The 22,844-nt window shown below is 47.0% G+C and overlaps 1 protein-coding gene across 1 annotated transcript; it reads left to right on the top strand.

The window, feature by feature from the left end:
- Window positions 1-40: 40 nt before the first annotated feature.
- Window positions 41-22,578, top strand: Kpna7 (karyopherin subunit alpha 7). The gene is given in 11 exon segments (XM_029478025.2): window positions 41-106; window positions 753-886; window positions 2,103-2,180; window positions 2,833-3,101; window positions 5,629-5,691; window positions 6,904-6,986; window positions 10,958-11,221; window positions 14,276-14,506; window positions 15,473-15,655; window positions 18,522-18,668; window positions 22,506-22,578. Coding segments are annotated over 11 exon segments (1,563 nt in total). The 3' UTR covers window positions 22,551-22,578.
- The last annotated feature ends 266 nt before the right edge of the window (window positions 22,579-22,844 follow it).

Here is a 22,844-nt window from a genome sequence, read left to right as displayed (position 1 = left end):
GGTTTTCCTGCCTACAGGTGGTGTCTTTCCTCCAGTCAACATGGCTACCTCAAAGGCTCCCAAAGAGAGGCTGAAGAACTATAAGTACCGAGGCAAAGAAATGTCAGTGAGTATAAACTGGGGGCCATAGCTGAAGTGCTCATGGATGGATGGGATGTAAGCTGGGTATGGTGGCACACAATTGTGATCTCAACACTGCAGAAGCAGAGGGAGGATGAGTTGAATCTTTGAGACTGGCCTGGGCTACAGAGTAGAAGGGAAAGCCCATTTGAAACAAAACCATAATCAAAATGAGTCAAGGTCAGGGAGCTGGCTCAGCTTGCCTCACAGATCAGATGACCTGAGCTCTGTCCCAGGAAGCCACAGTGTGGCAGAAGAGAACTAACTCTTGAAAGTTGTTCTCTGACCTCCACTCACACATTGCACAAGCACACAAGATGCTGACTACAATTAAATTTAGAAAACAAGGGGCCTGGACAGAGGGCTCTTTAGTTAAGAGCACTGCCTGCTCTTCAAGAGAACCCAGGTTCAATTCCCAGCATACACATGGTGGCTCACATTTGTCTCTAACTCCAGCTTGAGGACATCTGATAACATCTTCTAGTCTCTGTATAAAACACACACACGGTACACAGAAATGCAAGCAAGGAAAACACCCCTAAAAGTTAAAAACTAATACTAATAATGGAGTAATGTCCTGGGTCTCCAGCAACCTGGCTGTAACAGCTCCAAACGTGTGTTTTTCTTATCAGTTGCCACGACAACAGAGGATTGCTTCCAGCCTACAACTCCGGAAGACCAGGAAAGATGAGCAGGTGTTAAAGAGAAGAAATATCGATCTGTTCTCCAGTGACATGGTTTCCCAAGAGGTGTGTTAGAACTCAGAGTGCAGGGAAGTCCTGTGCTAGGTACAGCCTTAGCTAGTATCTCCAGCATGAGAAGTCTTAGGAGGGTCAGAGCTTGTGATTTAATTCAGTTTTCAGAAAGAGGAGTTACGATGAGTGTGGAGCTTAGCATTACTGGCCTGCACTCCTCCAATGAGGGGTGGGGGTGTGGCTCAGTGGTAGATCACCTGCCTAGAATCCCTCAGTAATGTGAGTAGGTAGAGAGCTTTGGACTCAAGTTCTTGTGTTGGCTTTGCAAGTGTTTTACTGACTGAGCCTTAGCCCAAGGTTTTCTCTCCTGTCAATTTTGATGCTACGTTGTTGGAGCTTATCGATTCTACCTGCATTATTTAACTAGCTGGCATCTGGTTTGTTTGTTTTGTTGTTGTTGTTGTTTTGGTTTTTCGAGATAGGGTTTCTCTGTATAGCCCTGGCTTTCCTGGAACTCACTTTGTAGACCAGGCCTCTGCCTCTCAAGTGCTGGGATGAAAGGCGTGTGCCACCACACCCAGCTTGTTTTTTTTGTTTTGTTTTGTTTCTTTGTTTGTTTGTGTTTCTTTTTTCTTTTTTACATTTCTTATTAATTTATTTACTTTATTTCCCAATCATAAATTCACTCCCTGCTCTCCTCCCATCCCCTCTCTCTCCTCTCTCCATAATCCTCTCCTTTCTCCCCCAACAAGGGAGGCCTTCCATGGATATCAATCCTCCGTGGCATATCTAGATGCAGTAGGATTAGGCACATCTTTTCCTATTGAGGCTAGATAAGGCAGCCCAGTTGTATGAAAGAGTCCCAAAGGCAGGCAACAGCGTCAGAGACAGTTCCTTGCTCCAGTTGTTAGGAGTCCCACAGGAAAACCAAGCTACACATCTGTTACATACATGTAGGTGGCCTGCATCTGTCACATGCATGCTGTTTGGTTGGTGATTCAGTTTCAATGAGGCCCCTATAGGCCCAGGTTAGGTGATTCTGAAGGTTTTTTGTGTGTCCTTGACCCCTCTGTCATCCTCAGTCCGTGCTCCCCTCTTCCACATGATTCCTCAAGCACTGCCTAATGTTTTGCTGTGGGTCTCTGGTTCTGTTTCCATCAGCTGCTGGGTGAAGCCTCTCAGAGGACAGTTAAGCTCAGTTTGCCCTCTGACCACCTCCTCACTCCTATCCTTTCTTCTGAAAGAGGCTGAATGACTAACCTGAATGTGGTTTTCCTGGCAGGCCAGCTTCACTCTGGACGACATCATCCAAGGGGTGAATAGTTCAGATCCAATCCTGCATTTTCGGGCTACCCGGGCTGCCAGGTACTACAGTGCAAACTCTGGTATTTGTAGTTTTATAGCCAAAAGTGAGTTCCAGGAGCCTGTTGGATTTTCTGGTGCTGGCAAAAATGCCCATACCATGCAGAAAAAAGTCTAGTTCATCCAAAAGCAGGAAGCAACCACCACACTCAATTGTCCTTGAGGGCAACTTAAGAAATGCCGCGTGTTGTCAGAGATGAATTGCTCAATTTACATTGGCCTCTGCAGGGATTTCAGGCCATAGATAATACCTGAAGGGCAAAAAGTTGCTTTAGGACCACTGCAAAGACTTACAGAAGTAACAATAGCTCTAGCTAACTCTCTTATCTGGTAGTTAAGGATTGGGGCTTTAGCATAGGGATAGAGCACCTGCCTAGAACTCCCCAGGGTAGGGTTGAGGTGTGGCTCAGTGCAAGAACACTTGCCTAGAATCACCAAGTGAGGGGCTGGGGCTGGGGCTTAGTAGTGGCTGAGCACCTGACTGGAATCCCCCAGTGAGGGGCTGGGGGCATGGCACAGTGGTTAGAGCACCTGCCTGGCATATATGAGGCCTTGGGTTCAACTAGTAACATTGGAAAAAAGCAGATAAGAATGCCAAGAGCATGTGTTCCCACACACTGTGACTCTCCCCTACTCTTTTTGTCTCACTGCACAGGGAAATGATATCTCAGGAAAATACCCCTCCTCTCAATTTGATTATTGAGGCGGGGCTCATTCCCAAGCTGGTGGACTTCCTGAAGGTGACACCTCACCCCAAGCTGCAGTTCGAGGCCGCATGGGTGCTCACCAACATTGCCTCAGGAACTTCAGAGCAGACCCGAGCTGTTGTGAAAGAGGGTGCCATTCAGCCCCTGATTGAACTCCTCTGTTCCCCATACCTGACAGTGTCTGAGCAGGCAGTGTGGGCCCTTGGGAATATCGCTGGTAAGACACTGTCCTCAGTGTGCTAAGGCATGGGGTGAGGGGGCGGGGTGGGCGTGTCTCTGTTACACTTGATTTCCTGGCACCCGCATCACCCCCAGTGTAAATACCTAGTGCTGTGGAGTGAGCTGCTTCACAGCCCGAAGCAAAGGTCAGAGACTGAGAGTGGAGGTGGGACCTGATGAGGCTAAAGCAGGAAGCAGCACAGGAGGCTCAGCTCTCTCCAGGGTCTACAGCTGCTTCCGGATCACAGATAAGCCCAGGTCTACGTGTAGTGGTGCACAGCTGCGATCCTAACATTGGGGAGGTGAAGGCTGGAGGAGCAGGAATTCAAGGTTAGATCTGAGGCCAGCCTGGGGTCCCTGAGAGCCTTGTCTCAAACAACCACAATGTTTGGGGGTAAAGTGTGAGGACTAGTTTTGATCCCCGGACAGTATGGTGATGCGTACTTGTATTCCCAGCATGTAGGGGACAGAAATGAGAAGGTCATCTTGAGTTCTAAGCCAGCCAAGAATGCATAGCATGCCCTTGTCCCAAAAAAAATGAAAAGGGAGACCACAGTAGTCTGGGTTAAGTAGCATGCGGGAAGCTTCAGATTCCATCTCAACATCTTATAAGCCAGGAATGGGGTAGCTGCCTGTAGACCCAGCACTGAGGCGTTAGGGGCAAGCGGACCAGAAGATCAAGGTCATTCTTGGCCTTGTGTATAAAGCCAACCTGTGCTACATGAGGACACGACTCAAAATGAAACAAAAATAAGGCTTAGGCCCTCGCAGTATGCGTCTATTCTATTTAATGTATGTGGTGAATACACTGTCACTCGCTTTTCAGACGCACCAGAAGAGGGCATCGGATCCCATTACAGAAGGTGTGAGCCACCAGGTGGTTGCTGGGATTTGAACTCAGGAACCTCTGGAAGAGCAGTCAGTGCTCTTAACCACTGAGCCATCTCTCCAGCCCATGTGTTTCTTCTTAAGTAATCCAGGACCCTAGAAGGCCTATATCTATCTCCTGGGAAAAATCAGAGGGGGGGGGGCGGTGCAGGGGTGATATATAATAGTGTAGTTGTAGATAGATGGAGAGATAGAGACAGAAACAGTGTTCTGAGGTTGAAATGAGATGTCTTCCCTGAAAAGCCCAGTGTGGTCTGGGAGGTAAATGCTTTATGCCGCATGTGGCATGGGAAAATCCAAGGCAGGAAAGAGTTGGAAGCCCCAGATTCTAGGCTGAAATTAGCAGAGTGTACTGGGGGGGTGGGGGTGGGGCTCAATTGAGCCCCTTGGGATTTGGACAATTAAAACTGACCCAGTGTTAGTAGTTTTCAAGTTCAGAGAAGCTACAGTCCCCCTGTGTCAGTACTGGGGTCTCCAGGGACTTCAGGCCTGAGCTACCCAAGAGAATGCAGAACAACCACGCAGATGCGATGGTTTGGTTTGGTTTGGTTTGGTTTGGTTTGGTTTGGTTGTTTGGGTTTTGGTTTTGAGACAGTGTTTCGTCTCTGTCATCCTGACTGTCCTGGATCTTGCTCTGTAGATCAGGCTAGTTTCAACGTCAAGAGTTCCGCCTGCCTCTGCCTCCCAGGTGCTAGGATTAAAGGCTTGTGCCATCACGGTACAGCAAAACAACCATTTTGCAATGTTTCCGGAGAACTGCCTCTTTGACAGAGGTTGGATTTTGTATTTTTTGGAGTCAATAGGAAACTTAAGACCGAGGTAGGTGTGATTTAGGCATTGTCTTGATAGCTAATGGTGTAAACCAAGACTTCTTGAGTGTCATATTCATCTACTGGGGCTGGGTGTGCTTGCTTGGCATGCAGGAGGCCTGGGATTTTTGTCCTTAGGACAATGTAAAATTGGGCATGAGACTGCGCACCTCTGATCCCAGTAATTGGAAGTTAGAGACAGGAGGATCAGGTAGAGTTCAAGGTCACCCTTGGTTACGTACTGAATTTGAGGCCAACCTGAACTACATGGAAAGTTCCAGGCCAGTTAGAGCTACATAGTGAGACTGTCTCAAAACAGTCAGGGGTTGGAGAGATGGTTTTGTAGTAAAGAGCAAAGGTTGCTCTAGCAAAAGACTTGAGTTGGGTTCCTAGCATCCACATGGTAGAGGCTCACAGTCACCTGTAACTGGCATCCCAGAGGATCTGATGCCCTCTTCTGGCCTCCTCAGGTACCAGCCCCACATGTGATTTGATAGGGATAAGGTTGGTTTATTAAGGACCAGTACGATGACTCAGTGAGCAAAAGGCACTTATCACCAAGCCTGATGACCTAGGCTGTAGCTCAGCCCACATAGTGAAAAGAGAGAACTGACTCTTACAGATAGTCCCCTCACCTCCAAGTGCACACTGTGACATGTGTGTGCACATGCATGAACTTACACATATGCACACATAAATGTTTTATGAAATATTGGTATATTAAAGACTAGGCAAGGTTGGGGCAGGAGAGTCATGAGAACAATGTAGTAGGTTACACAGTGAGTTTGAGGCCGGTGTCTCATATGTAACAAACTCTCTTATAGACAGACAGAAAGATGCCAGACACGCAGGTGCAGATCTTTACTCCCAGCACATGGGAGGCAAAGGCAGGTGGGTCTCTGTAAGTTTGAGGTCAACATGATCTACATAATGAATCCCAGGACAGACAGGGCTGCACAACGAAACAATGTCTACAAATAAAAAAATAAAAAATGGGCAGGCGTGGCAACACTTGCCTTTTATACCAACACTCAGAAAGCAGGACAATGTGTGTGTGTATGTATACATATACATATACATATACATATATATATATATATATATGTGTGTGTGTGTGTGTACACATGTATATATATATATATATACATATGTATACATACACATATATATGTATATATGTGTACAAACACATACACATATCATTCTTTAGGGGAAATAAAGTGTTCTCTATCAAACTCTGTCTTTGGAGAGTCGTGGTATGAACCGCAGCTAGTGTTTAGAATCAACTGACAACCTAGGCAAAGCTGGCTGTCCTCCTGTGTCCATGACCTCTGCTCAGAACAACTGTGGCTGTGCAGTGCCTGCTTGTGACATGAGTACCCACCAGCCACCTAGGAATACCAGAAACTAGTATATAGCCATTCTTACTATGTGCCAGACACTCCAAACTGAGTTTTAGTCTATCATCCTTTGTATAAAATTTTTAAAAGTATATGTATTTATTTGAGGTGGGGGTGGGGACTGTTCACATGCCACAGCTCAAATGTCTCTGGAGAATAATCTTTAGGAACTGGTTCTCCCTGCCATCTTGTGGGTCCCAGGAATTGGACTCAAGTCATCGGGATTCTGCAAGTGCCTTTATCCACTAAGCTGTCTAGCTGGATCACACATAAACTTTTAACATGTTTTCTTACATGTATCTATGTGTCTGGTATTGGTATGTGACTACAGGTGCCCACTGAAGCCAGAAGAGAAAGCCAGATCTCCCTGGCAGTGTAATTATAGGCAATTGTGAGCTGACATGGGTAATGTATCTGAGAATCCAGCTCAGATATGCTACAAGAGCAGTATGTATCCTAACCACTCTCCAGTCCTGTTATCTATAAACTTTCAAAGTTAGACACTCAATTACACTCAATTTGAGTTTCTCCTTGCCCACTTTTTGAGGAAAGGGGATTGAGATGTAGTCCTGGCTGGCTTGTGACTCGCTATGTGGATCTGGATGGCCTTGAACTCACAGAGATGAAGTTGCCTCTGCTTCCTGAATGCTGGCTCAAAGCTGTGTGCCTGGATCTTTGTTCTCATGCTCTCTTCCATTTGTAGGAGACTGTGCAGAATTCAGAGACCATGTCATCTCCAATAATGCCATCCCGCACCTGATCAACATTATTTCAAAAGGCATACCAGTGAGTATATTTATTGATTCATTTACTTATTGCATTTCACTTGCTCGCTCTCGTTCTCTCTCTCTCTCTCTCTCTCTCTCTCTCTCTCTCTCTCTCTCTCTCTGTGTGTGTGTGTGTGTGTGTGTGTGTGTGTGTGTATACATTGAACTTAGGTTGTTGAGCCGGGCAGTGGTGGCACACGCCTTTGATCCCAGCACTTGGGAGGCAGAGATAGGTGGATTTCTGAGTTCTAGGCCAGCCTGGTCTACAGAGTGAGTTCCAGGATAGCCAGGACTACACAGAGAAACCCTGTCTCGAAAAAAAAAAAAAAAAAAAAAAGAAAGAAAGAAAAAAAGAAAGAAAGAAAGAAAGAAAACCAACCTTAGGTTGTCATAGTTGGCAACAAGTGTCTTTACCTGTTAAACCATCTTGCTGGTTCAATGATGATGATTCCTCTTCCTCCTCTTCCTCCTCCTCTTACTCCTTCTTCCTCTCCCTCTTCTTCCTTTTCTTCTTCCTCTTCCTCTTCTTCCTTTTCTTCTTCCTCTTCCTCTCTTTTTTCTCTTCTTCCTCTTCTTCTTTTTCTCTTTTTCTCCTCCTGCTCTTCCCCAGACCACCACCACCACCACCTCCTCCTCCTCTTTGGTAGATTGTCATAAATCCATGCCAGGCCTCAGACTCACCAAGTATGCAAGGATCACCTTGAACATCTGATCTCCCTGCCTCTATCTCATCTTACCAGTGGTAGGTAGGACTGTACGTGTTCACCGCCACAACCATGTTTGTGTGGTACTGAGGATGGGACCTAGGGCTTTGTTCAAGCCAGGCAAGCACTCTCTCAACTGAGCCATGTGTCTAGCCCAAGAGAACACTTGAATACTCACAAGAGAACTGTGTGAGACAAGAGGCTAAAAACCGTCATGGAAAGCATTGCCAACCCCTGACTTAGACTAGGAAGAGGGCCTGGGATAAGGCCCTTGAGCCTCCAGTGTTCCACATCAGGTAGGAAGCTGGCCATGGTACTATTCACATGTGATCCCAGCATTCACAAAACTTCAGCAGAAGGATGGCAGTTTCACTGTCAGCCTGGGCTGCAGAGCGAACCTGAAGGTCTGCCTGCAGCTGCATAGGGAGCCGTGCCTCATCTACTCTGAAAAATAGGAGGCAGGTCATGGCTAAAGAGTTGTCAAGGGACGATTAGAGGGGTGGGCTCGATAGTCTCAGGTCCTGTTTCCACACAGATCACAGGGATCCCTAGAACAGACTATTTAGGAGAGAAGGTGGAAAGACCCGAAGGCAGAGCAGAAAAATGACTTTTTTGAGAAGGGGTGGTTTCCTGTGTAATCTGGTCCATCCTGGAACTCACTCTGTAGACCAGGCTGGCCTCAACTCAAAGATCAGCCTGTGTGTGCCTCCCAAGTTCTGAGATGTGTGCCACCATCGCCTGGCCTGAAGAATGACCTTAAAAGATCAGAGATCTTTTAAGCTGAGCATGGGGCTTAGGCTTAGGCTTAGGCAGGAGGATTGCCAAGAGTTTGAGGCCTGGGGTGCCAAAATGGATCAGAAGGTAAAGGTGCTTGCTGCCAAACCTGAGGACCTGAGTTCAAACCCTTAGAATTCACATGGTAAGAGGAGAGAGCAGACTCCAGCAGGACTCCATGGCACAAACATACTCACATGCATAAATATAATTTTTTTAAAATGTAAAGTTTCCTGGGCTGATGGTAAAAAGCCTTTCCGAGAGAGAGAGAGAGAGAGAGAGAGAGAGAGAGAGAGAGGGAGGGAGGGAGGGAGGGAGGGAGGGAGGGAGGAAGGAAGGAAGGAAGGAAGGAAGGAAGGAAGGAAGGAAGGAAGGAAGGAAGGAAGGAAGGAAGGGGAAGAAGACAGGTGTGGCTGGACTTAATGGAGCAGGCCTGAAATCTCTGCTACTTGGGAGGCTGAGGCAGGATATCTCAAGTTCAAGGCCTGTTTGGTCAATTTAGCAGCACCAGGTCTCAAAATAAAAAATAAAAAAGACTAGAGAGGGAACTGGAGAGGTGGCTCAGGGGTCGACAACACCTGCTACTCTTCCAGAGGACCTGAATTCAGTTCCCAGCAGTCCCTCTAGGTGGCTCACAAGAGTCTGTAACTCTAAGTCCAGGGAATCTGCTGCCCTCTCCTGGCCTCCACAGGTACGTGGCATATATACACACATTACATACACAAATAAAAATATTTTTTTTCAATAGAATAAGGATGTTGCTCAGTGGTAGATAATTGATTACCATACATAAGACCCTGGGCTCAGTTGTTCTCTATCTATCCATCTATGATCTATCTATCAATCAATCATCTATCTATCTCATATATATGATATATCAGATATATATAGCAAGTATATATAGAAAATATATGTATAGCAAATATGTGTGTGTGTATATATATGCATACATATATATATATATATATATATATATATATATATATATATATATATATATATATAGAGAGAGAGAGAGAGAGAAATATACATGACCGAATGATTATGTCAAGCCAGTAGAGTTAGAGATGGCAAGCAGACAAAGTACTTCTTGAGTTTGTTTGTTAGTCTTCATGTATCCTGGGATGACTTTGAACTTACTGTGCAGGCTGGCGGTCTCATACTTACACTCTCTGGGCTTCCACCATGACTGAGATTATAGATCAGTGCTTCTGCACTCAGCTGCTTGTTTGTTTTTCTCGTCAATGAAAATTAAACCAAGGGGGGCTGGAGAGATGGCTCAGCGGGTAAAGGCACTGACTGCTCTTCCAAAGGTCCTGAGTTCAAATCCCAGCAAACATGGTGGCTCACAGCCACCCATAATGAGATCTGACGCCCTCTTCTGGTGCGTCTGAAGTCAGCTACAGTGAATTTATGTATAATAATAAATAAGTCTTAAAAAAAAAAAAAAAGAAAGAAAGAAAGAAAATGAAACCAAGGAATGGGGAGGCGGCTCGATGGGCTAACTGTACTCCAGTACAAGTGTAAGAACCTTGAGTTCAAATCCCGAGAACCCACCTAATGCCAGGTTCCGTAGCAGCCACCTGCAACCGCAGCATTCAGATGGAGAAGTAGGAGGTAGAAACAGAATACTAAGCTTGCTGGCTAACAAGTGCGGTGTACACACAAAGCCAGAAACTCAGAGACCCTGTCTCAAGCAAGGTGAGACTGGGGAGTGAGAACTGACACCTCGAGGTGTCCCTGTGACCACTGCATGTGTGTCGCGACACAGGCACACATGTACTCTCGCACACACGTGTTGTAACATTTTAATACCATTAGGCTCGGGGACTGGAGAGGCAGCTTGGCAGTCAAGAGCGCCTGCTCTTGTGTAGGACTTGACATCTGTTCCCAGTACCTGTGTCAGGTTGGATGGCAAATGTCTGTAACTCCAGCTCCAGGGACAATGAATCCATTCCATCTCCTGCCCTTCATGAGCATGTGTGCACAGACACCCATACCCAAGCACAGACATCCAACTATATACATAAATAAAGAGAGCATCTTAAAATGATGAAGTCAAAAAAAAAAAAAAAAAAAAAAAAAAAGAGAAAGCCGGGCGTGGTGGCGCACGCCTTTAATCCCAGCACTCGGGAGGCAGAGGCAGGCGGATTTCTGAGTTCGAGGCCAGCCTGGTCTACAAAGTGAGTGCCAGGACAGCCAGGGCTATATGGAGAAACCCTGTCTCGAAAAACCAAAAATAAAAAATAAAAAATAAATAAAAAATGATGAAGTCATCCAATGAGCAGAGTAGGGAAAGGCATCCTGAAGCATACAAGGCACACTTCATAGGATATTTGCATATTTAAATATAAAGTTCATTGTATTGGTCCCTCACAAGCATCACTGCCTCGAAGAAGCTCTTTTGATACTCAACAGTTGCTTTGCTCTGCACTAATCAATAAATAGTATGGAAGGGGATGGGAAGGGACGGCCACCATTTACATTCTGTCTCCTTTGTACCCCGTCACAGATCACATTTCTTCGGAACATCTCATGGACTTTGTCCAACTTATGCCGAAACAAAGATCCATATCCCAGTGAGAGCGCCGTGCAGCAGATGCTACCTACCCTCTGTCAGCTCCTGCTGCATCGTGATAACGAGATCCTCGCAGATACCTGCTGGGCCCTGTCCTACCTGACCAATGGTGGCAAAGAGTATATCCATCATGTGGTGACCACCGGCATCCTGCCCAGGCTTGTAGAGCTTATGACCAGCTCAGAACTCAGCATCTCGGTAAATGTCATCCTGTCCCACAGGCCTTTGCAAGAGGCTGCTTCAGGTTAGGGCCTGTGGGTGCCGTGACTGTGGCTCAGGAGTGTGCTTTCCTCGCATCCACGGAGCCCTGGTTCTGTCCCCATACCATGTAAACTGTGCACAGTGGAGCATGCCTATAATCTCAGCACCAGAGAGATGGAAGCAGGGAGATTATAATTCAAGGTCATGCTTGGTTGCAAATGAGTCCAAGGCTCTTCTGAGCTGTGTGACATCACATCTCAGGAAACAAAATGGTTCCTACTGAACCCATAATACATAATTACACACATACACACACACACACACACACACACACACACACACATATATATATATATACATATATATACAGAGAGAGAGAACAGACAGACAGACAGACACAGAGAAACAGACAAAGACAGAGATAGATACAGAGAAAGCGACAAATGGGACATACAGACAGAGAGACAGTGAAATAGACAGAGACGGATCCATGTTGACAGACAAACACACACACACGCAATGACAGACAGACAAACAAAAAGAAACAGATGAGTGAGAGGCAGAGAGACTGGCACACAGAGACAAACATACACAGACAGAGGTTGGCACACACAGACAGAGAGACAAACATATATACAGATAGACACAGAAGCACAGAGAGAGGAAGACACAAAAGGAGACACACAGACAAAACCACAGTCAAAGCACACAGACAGGGCATCACTGTGTAGTCCTGGTTGGCCTGGACTTCATATGTAGATTTGACTTCAAACACAGAGACCTACCTTTTTCTGCTTCTTGAGTGTGGGAACTAAAGGCATCCACCACTGTTCCTGGAATATATAAACTATATACTGTATACAATATAGTAAAACATATATAATATGTAAGAAATGTCTTATGTAGCCCAAACTGGCCTGGAACTCAATCTGCAGCTGATAGCCTCAGACTCTTGGTCCCTCTGCTTCTGCCCCCCAGTGCTGGCACTGTAGGCTCACACCCCTGTGTCTGGCTCTGTTATAGCTCGACCTCTCTCAGTCACGATCCTTTCACAGTATCATGTTCAGCTTTAGAGACCATCTTTTCTGAGCTCACCATAGCATTTTTTTTTTCAGATGTCAAATTGAGTTTGGTGACTGTACTTGAGGGCAGGGAGAAGGAAGACTATGAGGAGACAGGTAGCCAGGTCCAGTGTCACACGCATTTAACTGCACGTAGGAGGCTGAGAGAGAAGGATAGCAAATGGGGCTAGCCTGGGCTCCATAAGAAGACCCTGTCTTTACAAAGACAACTTTAAACATGTTAAACATTAATTGTGTGGGAGGTGAGCATGTGCCATGATTCACATGTGGAGGACAGATGACTACTTGGAGGAGCTGAGCCTCTCCTTCCACCATGTGGGCCCGAGGAATTGAATTCAGGTCATCCAGCCTGAGATTACAGGCACCTTTACCCACTGAACCATCTCACCTCCCCAAGGAATCAACTTTTTTTTAAAAAAAGAAATTGTTTGTTTATTGTATGTATGTGAGTACTCTATCTGCATATATACCTGCATTCCAGAAGAGAACATTGGATCCCATTGCAGACGATTGTGAGCCACCATGTGGCTGCTAGGAATTGAACTCGGGATCTCTGGAAGAGAAGCCAGTGCTCTTAACCACCGAGTCATCTCTCCAGTCCCTGGAGTTAACTTTTAATAAAAGTGTTGAGGCAGCCGGGTGTGGCGGCGCATGCCTTTAATCCCAGCACTTGGGAGGCAGAGGCAGGCGGATTTCTGAGTTTGAGGCCAGCCTGGTCTACAAAGTGAGTTCCAGGACAGCCAGGGCTATACAGAGAAACCCTGTCTCAAAAAAAACAAAACAAACAAACAAACAAAAAAAAGTGTTGAGGCCCAGTTGGTATTATGTGGACCAGGCTATGGTGACACACAAACCTGTCACATGAGTCGGAAGTCCTTAGCCTGATAATCTAGGAAAGCCTAGTGCTCTCAGTAGCCTTCACTGGGGGCTGCTACTTCAGTACAAAGAAATCCAAATCAATGGACAGTCAGCTCTCCTAGGATGCTGGTTGCCTTAATCTCTATCATAGGCCCACCCTTGGGACCCACAGACGGGCTGGTGAACACATCAAGAGAAGCAGCCCTTGGGTACTCCTTGGCTCCGATTAAATATCTGGCAGAAGCCAGGAGCCAGCATGGATATGAATACACATGCCATAATCAGCTCTCGTTTCCCCCGTTGAGAATTTAGTGAGGTGGACGTGTAGTGTCCACATGCGATCCTAGCAGAAGTTGACAAAGGATTGTGAGTTCAAGGCCAGGCTAAGGATGTTGCTCATTGGTAAGAATGCTCCCCTAGGATTTAGGAAGCCCTGTGTTCCATTCCCAGTCCTATAGAAAAGAATCAGGTGGCACACACCTGTCCTCCCTGCACTTGGGGTGGAGGCAGGAGGACCAGGAAGTTCAAGGTCATCCTCGGCTACGTAGACAGGAGCGGGTTGAGACCTCATCTCAAAAACACAAAAGTCAGGAAGATCAGAAGCTCAATGTCCTTGGCTACATAACGAGTTCAAGACCAGCTTAGGCTATATGAGAAGCCCTCAAACAAAAATCCCCAAACAAAAACAAGACAGCTGAAAGTTTTCTTGTTTTAGACAGAGTCTCATGTAGCCCAGGCTAGCCTTAAATTCAATACATAGCCAAGAGGGATCTCTGGGGCCACCTGGCACCTCCTCCAGTCTACAGGGATTGCAGGTGCGTTGTGCGTGCCATACCAGGTTTACACACAGAACTTCATACATGCCAGGCAAGCACTCTTCCAAAAGCCACATGCCTGGTCCCTAGTCATTTCCTAATAAAGGTGTCCCTTGTCTACCCTCCATGACCAGGAGCAGTGAGCAAGCACCTGAAACCCTAAAAGCAGCTATGGGTGTGCTGACCAAATACAACACTACAAACTTGCACACGTCTCTCTGCATGGCACTCAATGTGTGACTTAACTGTAGGGTGACAGATTTGCAATCCTTAGCCACCTTTCTTTGTCCTTCCAGATACCTTGTCTCCAAACTATAGGCAACATTGTGGCCGGAACAGATGAACAGACCCAGATGGCTATCGATGCTGGCATGCTGACGGTGTTGGGCCAGGTTCTGAAGCACCCGAAGTCCTCCATCCAGGTGCTGGCTGCCTGGACCATGAGCAACGTGGCCGCTGGGCCCAGACACCACGTGGAGCAGCTTTTGTGTAACTTGCTGCCTATTTTGGTAGACCTACTAAGGAATGTAAGTGGCGGGGCTGGGAAGTGAGTGCGTAAAGCATCTGTTGTACAAGCATGAGGACTTGAGTTCAAGCCCCAGCATCCACAGGAAACGAGGGAAGCGGGATAAGCAGGAGTTCAAGGTCAGCCTTGGCTACAAAGTGTGCGTAAAGCCAGTCTAAGCTATAGAAGACCCTGTCTAAGAAAGAAAAGAAAAAAAGGCAAATCTCAGATGGGAGTCAGGCAGCCTACTTTGTGACCTCTCTGGGGTTGTATTCTGATCAAGAATTGAAGGCAGTGCGTTAGGTCACTGGACATAAATTTCACATGTACACTTCAGGCCTTACCAGCTGATCAAGACCAAGTGTGGTAGCACACACCTGTAATCTCAGCACTCGGGAGGCTATTACAACAGGATGGCAAACTGAGGGTCTGTCTAGGCTAATACTGAGTCCCAGGGTAGTGTGGGCTATAGAGTAAAACCCTATTTTTAAGAATTATTTATTTTATTTAATATATAGGAGTACACTGTAGCTGCCTTCCGAAGAAGGTATCGGATCCCATTACAGATGGTTGTGAATCACCATGTGGTTGCTGGGAATTGAACTCAGGACCTGTGGAAGAGCAGTCAGTGCTCTTAACCACTGAGCCATCTTTCCAGCCCACCAAACCCTATTTTTAAAAGCCAAAATAAAACAAATAGAAAGGACTGGGCCCGTGGCTCCGTTGTCAGAGTGCTAGCTTGCCACACAAAGCCCTGGGGCTGGTGACCAGCACTTCATATACCAGGTACTGTGGTCTCAACCATAAAGGTGGTGTTTGGGGGGTAGAGGTAGGAAGGCCAGAAGTTCAAGGTCCCCCCCAATCTCTATAGCAAGTTGGGGGCCAGCCTTGTCTACACTGAGAGCCTGTCTCAAAACTATACAAAACCAACAATAAGCGAATCGGGTTGGGCACTGGAAGGAACATGAATCTCTCTGTGTCTTTGCAGGCAGAATTAAAAGTCCAGAAAGAGGTTGTGTGCACTGTGGTTAACATTGCAACAGGAGCCTCTCAGGGCCAGCTGACTCTGCTCGCCCACTCGGGAATCTTGGAGCCAATGCTGAGTCTGCTCTCCGCCCCAGACTTGGAGGTTGTCATCATCGTCCTAGACATCATTTCTTATCTCCTCCAGGTGAGCTGTTCCAACTGAAGACAGTGAGCGTGCTCCCTCCTAGCAGGGTGGAGACTGGAGGTGGGGCACCTAGGGGCTCAGTGAGTGAGGTATTGCCACCAAGCTGATCCATGTGGAACTGACTCCCACAAGTTGTCTGACATCCACATGCGTGCAATGGTACATGTGTTGATACACACACATGGTGTGAGAGAGAAGATGAATGTTAAAAAAAAAAAAGTAACTCAAGTAGGTGGTGCTGAGGTGTAGCTCATGTGGCAGTAACTGTCCCCAGCATGTGTGAAGCCCTGGTTTCCATCCCCAGCACCACATAATACAGGCATGCAAAGACATGCCAATAATCCCAGAACTCGGGAGGTAAAAGGAGAAGGATCAGGAATTAAAGGTCCTCCACAGCCATAAAGCGAGTTAGTGCTAGCCTGGGTGACGTGAGACTCTGAATGAATGAGTGAGTGAATGAATGAATCATGAGGATTCTTGAGCCATTCTTCCTAGACTCCCTACATCCTGTGGGTAACACAATGCACTCAAAAAGAGGACTCCAGCGGGGCGGTGGTGGTGCATGCCTTTAATCCCAGCACTTGAGAGGCAGAGGCAGGCAGATTTCTGAGTTCAAGGCCAGCCTGGTCTACAAAGTGAGTTCCAGGACAGCCAGGGCTATATAGAGAAACCCTGTCTTGAAAAAAAAAAAAAAAAAAAAAGAGGACTCCAAGCCATACCTATCATCCTAGGACCCAAGAGAGGAGATGGGTGGTCATGGGTTTGAAGGCAGCCTGGGCTAAGTAGTATGTTTGAGGCCAGCCTGGCTACGCAATCTATGAAGAAATCGTATATTGGTGTATCTACATTTTGTCACATGAGTGCCTTGGTGACAAGAGCTCAGAGCATACCTGCTCAGAGAATCCTTCTTCTAGGGAGCCCACATGTGAGTGACACAGGGGACACTGTAGGCATTCCTTGTGAAGGAAGTCAGATGGAGGAAGCACTACTCAGAGTGGGTAGTGGCTGCTGTCACACCTGTGGTGCTCAGGGAAGGGAGGGGACATTCTCTAAGAGTGAGAAGTGAGCATGTGGATGACTCTCGAGTCGCAGACACTTGTGGAGAAACATCGTAGGCAAAGGAATAACCAGGAGAGACGCAAGTAGCATAGCAAGGGCAAGAAGATGGAAGATGGAGGGAGAGGGAGAGGGAGAGGGCTGAGGTCTGGGGCAGACGAGCAGAGAAGCCCACAGAAGCTTCACAACAGAGCAAAAGAGCCGAGGGTTGGTTTGTTTCATTTGTGTGGCTATGTGTCTGTATGTGGATATGTGCATATGAGTATAGGTGCCAGCAGAGGTCAGAGCCATTAGAGTCCCCTGGACTGGAGTGGCAGGTGGTTCTGCGCCCCCTGATGTGTGTGGGAATCCACCTCACATAGGATCACCTCTGTAGGAGGTGTTTTTGCTCTTAAACATCTCTCCAGACACATTTTTGGTTTTGCTGCTTTTCCTTTTGAGATTTGACACGGGCTCTCCCTACATAACTTACACTGAACACACGGTCTCCCTGTATGACTTACATGGGACACATGGTAACACATGAGCTTCCTGAGACCTCTGACATGCTGAGATTAGAGTCACGCCCCGCCACGCCCACTTCTGCATCAGATTTATTTTAAAAGATTGGTTTACTTTTATTTCATCTGAATGGGTATTTTGCCTGCATGTATGTCTGTACACCACGTGAATGCAGGGCCACAGGGACCAGAAGAGGTCATGGAATCCTCTGGAACTGGAATTAGAGATAGCTGTGGGCTACCTTGTGGGAGCTGGGAACTGAACCTGTGTCCTTTGGGAAAATGCCCTTAGCCACAGATCCATTTCTCCAGCCTCCCTATATCCATTGTTTAAGATCCAGTAAACCACCACGGGTTAAATTCATAGAAGAAAGACAGGCCTGGATTGGAAAGTACCATAAATCGTTCCTGAGTGGCACTGTGCCCGGACAAGATAATGTCATTCCCCAAGGATGGTCAGGACAAAGGTGAAGAGAGAAATGCTATGCGCTGATACCGTGGATTCCTTTAATGACTGTGCTGAGTGGACTTGCCAAACCCACACCTGGGGAGGTGGAGGTGGAGGTAGAAGGACCAGGGATTGAGGTTACTGTGCTCAGCTACATAGCCAAGTTCAAGGATGGCCTGGGCTGCGTAAGACCCTGTCTCAGCAGTTCCTAGACTCCTGTAATGCTCATCTAGGCTTTGATGTCTATTAAATGCTCTCTTACTTTGAATTCTTTGGTGCTTTGGACAAATGCCTTTTTGGATTTATTACATTAGTATCCTATGATGTTGGATACAGTTTTAGTAAAAAAATGAATGACTGTGTGAACAAGTAAACCTACCGGTGACTTCATGAATGTATTTGTGAGTGAGTGAATTCCTGGGTGATTTTGTGAATGAATGAATTAGCAGATGCATTCCTTGGCAAATGGATTCCTGGGTGATTTTGTGAATGAGTGAGTGAATTCATGGGTGGTTGTTGTGAATGAAAGAATTTGTGGATGATTTTGTGAATGACTAAAGGCAGGGGTGGATTTTGTGAATAAATGCACACAAGCATGATTGAGGAAATGAATTAATGACAGGAGAGGAGAGAGATCTTGGCCTTTTCAATGGGTCTGTGACCTTTCCTCCTGGATCAGGTCTGCCTCTAACTAAAACAGCCCCTTTAAGGCTGGCCAGCTGAAGTTCCACATGCATGTGCGCACACGTGAGTACACACACACACACATACACACACATACACACACATACACACACACACACACTGCCGAAGCACACTCTGGGTCTCACTGTCTCTTTGCTGGCTTCTCATCCATCCTCAGCATATAGACAATCTACAAGAGAAGAAAAGGCTGTATTTTCAGATAGAAAAAGTTGGTGGCTTTGAAAAAATTGAGTCTTTACTGCACCACCACAACATTTCCATCAGCAATAGTGCCCTGGACATCATTGAGAAATACTTATGTGAGGTGAGTAAGGAGACCCTTGTGTTGTGGGGCTGGCTCTTGGTGGTCATGGGCTGGCTCTTGGTGGCTGTGCTTCCATCATTATCCTGTGAACCTGGCTATCAGGCAGGCTGACTTCACACCCTCCTGTGATTTTTTAGCCAGCTGCCTCCCTAGTCCCGGTTCTACAGGTGGCCTTTGAGTGTCAGGAAGCTCGTCTGGGAGCTGGGGCATGGCTCAGATGATCCAGGGCTTGCTATGCAAGTGTGAGGACCTGAATTTGAGCCCATGTGAGAAACCCAGGCATGTTGATTCATGTTTAGAATCCCAGTCCTGGGTGAGCACGGATGTGTGACACAGTGCTTAGCCAGTCTAGCTAAACAGATCCCAATTCAGGGAGAGATGCAAAGCAAAATAAAACACAATGCAGAGACGTCGGCAAGATGGATCGGTGGCGTCTTAGTTAAGGTTTCTATTGCTTCAATGAAACACAATGACCAAAAGCAAGTTGGGGTGGAAAGGCGCTTCCACATCACTGTTTGCTACTGAAGGAAGTCAGCACAGGATTTCAACCATGGTAGGAGCCTGGAGGCAGGAGCTGACAGGATTCCCTTCAGGCCTCTCTTAGGCAATTTCTCTTTCTTTCTCTCTTTCTCTCTCTTCCTTCCTTCCTTCCTTCCTTCCTTCCTTCCTTCCTTCCTTCCTTCCTTCCTTTCTTTCTCTCTCTCTCTTTCTCTCTTTCTCTCTTTCTTTCTTTCTTTCTTTCTTTCTTTCTTTCTTTTCCTCTTATTTTCTATTGCTTGCTTGCTAGCTTGCTTGAGTGCTCTGTCTGCATGTACACCTGCAGGCCAGAAGAGGGCATCAGATCCCTTTATATATAGATGGTCATGAGTCACCATGTGGTTTTTGGGAATTGACTCGGGACCTGTGGAAAATCAATCAGTGCTCTTAGCTGCTGCGCCCCCTCACCAGCCCCTGGAGACATTTTCTTAATTAAAGTTCCCTCCTTTCAAACGATACTATCCCCAACGTCTGTGTAAGGTACTCCATGTCAGGCTTGAGGACTGGCATCCTTGGGACCCACGTGATAGGAGAATCAGGACTCCTGCCGATTATCCCTAACCTCTCACACACACACACACACACACACACACACACACACACACACACACACGGTACACACACACACTGTTTAAACAACACGAATAGCTCCTATGGAATGACATCTGAGGTTGGCCTTAGCCTTCCTAGGGCACACAAAGCCAGTCTACACCCATGGGAGCTTATCTCTTGGTTTCTGGTTTTAAACTGTCTTTTCCTTGCCTCCTCTCCACCCACCCCCCTACCCCGCCCAGGGGAATGGGAGTGGAAGGGACAAAGGACAATACTCTAAAAGAGATTTTTCTATCTAAGAATGCAAACAATGCCGTCTGGCCCAGCTTTTGGGGGAAACCATTTCAACACTACATTTTGTCTCTTTCTAGAACACATAAGTTTGGGAATGAGTTCCTCCATCAAATGTCTGAGTTGTCTGTGGCCTGGGGAAGTAGAGATCAGATAAAGGTTCCTGTAAAAGTCTATCCAGTGGTAGGATAGAAATAACATAAAGTTTACCAGGTGACCACTTCGCTGGGGGAGATGACACAGGCCTATAACCCCAGCACTCAGGAAGTAAAAGCTGGGAAGGTCGGGAGTTCAAGGCCATCCTCAAGTGCATAGGGAATTCAAGGCAGTGGAGACTTTGAAGACATCCTTAGATGGTGACATGTTTGCCAGACAAGCATGAGGGCCAAGGCTTGTAATCTGACATCCATGTCAAACTCTGGGCAAGGCACAGGCACCTGGAATCCCACTGTTTGGAAGACAGAGACAGGGGCTTGATGGCCATCCAGTCTATCCAAACTGGAGGGCTCCAGATTTAGTGAGAGACACCCACCCACAAAAGACGAAGGTGGAGTGCGATTGAGGAAGACACCAAAAGTCAACCTCTGGCCCCTGTACACACGGGTGCACGTGACCCTGTGCGCATGGTAGGTACACATTCTGCACATTTCAGTTTGGGAAGATGGAGAACGAGAGCGGTGATGGGGGTCACACAGCACACATATTCTCAATGGCAGCCAAGTCTGCTTAAAAATCCACAAGATGGAACTGGTAAAACGGCTCGGGGTGTAAAGGTGCTTACTGCCTAACCTGAGGGGCTGAGTTCAATTCCCAGGACCTAATTAGTGCAAGAGAGCCAACTGCCACAAATTGTCCTCTAACCCCTCCACACATGCTGTGGAATGTGTACATGTGTGTATTCTCTCTCCCTCTCTCTCTCCCTCTCCCTCTCCCTCTCCCCCTCCCCCTCCCTCTCTCTCTCTCACACACACACACACACACACACACACACACAATATTTTAAATTATTAGACTGAAAGTAGACATATTAGTGAGGTCCACCACTGTAATCCTAGCATGTGGGAGGCAGAAGCAGGCACAGTAGAAATTTTAGACCAGCCTAGGCTACATGGGACTCTCTCAAAAAAAAAAAAAAAAAAATCAGGCATGATGGTGCACGCCTTTATTCCCAGCACTCAGGAGGCAGAGGCAGGTAGATCTCTGTGAGTTCGAGGCCAGCCTGGTCTACAAAGGGAGTTCTAGGACAGCCAGGGCTACACAGAGAAACTGTGTCTCAAAAAAAAAAAAAAAATTCAAGGGGTCAGACATGGTGGTATTCATCTGAACTGAGGAAGGCTGGAAGTCAGAGGCTAGTCTGGACTGCACAATACAAACCTTGGCTCAAAAGAGGAACTAGACGCCAGTTGTTTGTATTGTACTGCATACACAACTATGTTCAGAGCCCATCAATACGGTAGCAGCTTCCCCCCCCCTCCTCCATTGAACAGTGCTCCCCTCCCCCATCCTGTTCCCCATCCAACTCCTCCCTTTCTCCTCAGAGGAGGGCAGGCCTCCCATGGAGATCAACCAGCCTTGGCATGGCAAGTTGCAGTAGGCCTAGTCTCTTCTCCTGTTAAGGTTAGATGAGGCAGCCCAGTAGAGGGAAGGGGATCTAAAGGCAGGCCACAGAGTTAGAAACAGCCTTTACTCCCACTGTTAGGAGTCACACATGACGACCAAGCTACACAACTATAACACATATGCAGGAGGCCTAAGTCAGTCCCATGCATTCCCTGGTTGGCACTTCAGTCTCTGGGGGCCCCTCTGGGCCCAGGTTAGTTGGTTCTGTAAGTTTCCTTGTGGTGTCCCTGACCCCGTTTAGCCCATCTTTAGCCCTTACAAGTGCTGGCGCTCCAGGTGCATGTGCCACGCCCAGATTTTTCCATCTATAGAAATAGTTCAGTCATACAGTGCCTACTTTGCAAGCATGAGGACTTGGGTTCAGTCGCCAGCACCCACAGAAAAGCTAGCCACGATGGCACTCACTTGTCCTCCCAGAGCTGGGGAAACAGATAGGAGCGTGTCTGGGCCTTGATGGCCAGCCAGCCTAGTCCAATGAGTGAGCCCCAGGCCAGAGAGATCCAGTCTCAAACCAAGTGAGGGCTGGAGAGGTGGCTCAATAGTTCTAAGCAAGTTCTGCTCTTTCAGAGAACCTGAGCTCAGCTCACAGAATCCTCATTTGGTGGGTCACAGCTGCCTGTAGTTGCTCCATATAGCTCCTCCTCAACTCCTGCCCCCAAAGCCCAGCCTAAGAAGCTTGTGGATGATTTATGCCTCTGTGAGGCCTCAAGGTTACCAGAGATAAGTTCTAGAATTCACTGGAACAAATTCTAGTCCAGCTGGGGTGGAAGAGACAATGGTGCCGTGACTGCACACCAGTGACCTGGGGCTTATAACCGTATCTGTTCTTTTTTGAAGGACGGAGATGGTGACAGTTTGCCCGGGCCTGGGCTGAGGGTGTGAATATGTGGAGAACTAAGACATCTCACACACCGGATTGTATGGTAAGCATGTCTTCATTCTTCCCTGTGTCCTCTCGCTCTCCACCATTCTAACCAGCTTAGACCCCTTTGCTCTGTGGAGGCAGACACACCTCTGTGCTCCTAGCATGTATACATTTACGATTTCACATATGTCACTACATCTGGGAAGCATTGATTAGACAAAGGCAATCTTTTGTCTTTCTGAGACTGGCTTCTTTGGCTTAACGTGATCATTTCCGGTTATGTCCATTTTCCAGAGGATGGGCACAACTTT

This window comes from Mus caroli, unplaced genomic scaffold, assembly GCF_978045245.1.
Source record: "Mus caroli unplaced genomic scaffold, Mus_caroli_1 scaffold_4, whole genome shotgun sequence".
Taxonomy (NCBI): domain Eukaryota; kingdom Metazoa; phylum Chordata; class Mammalia; order Rodentia; family Muridae; genus Mus; species Mus caroli.
Note: the sequence above shows the minus strand (reverse complement) of the source record. Positions and strands in the feature narration are given on the sequence as shown.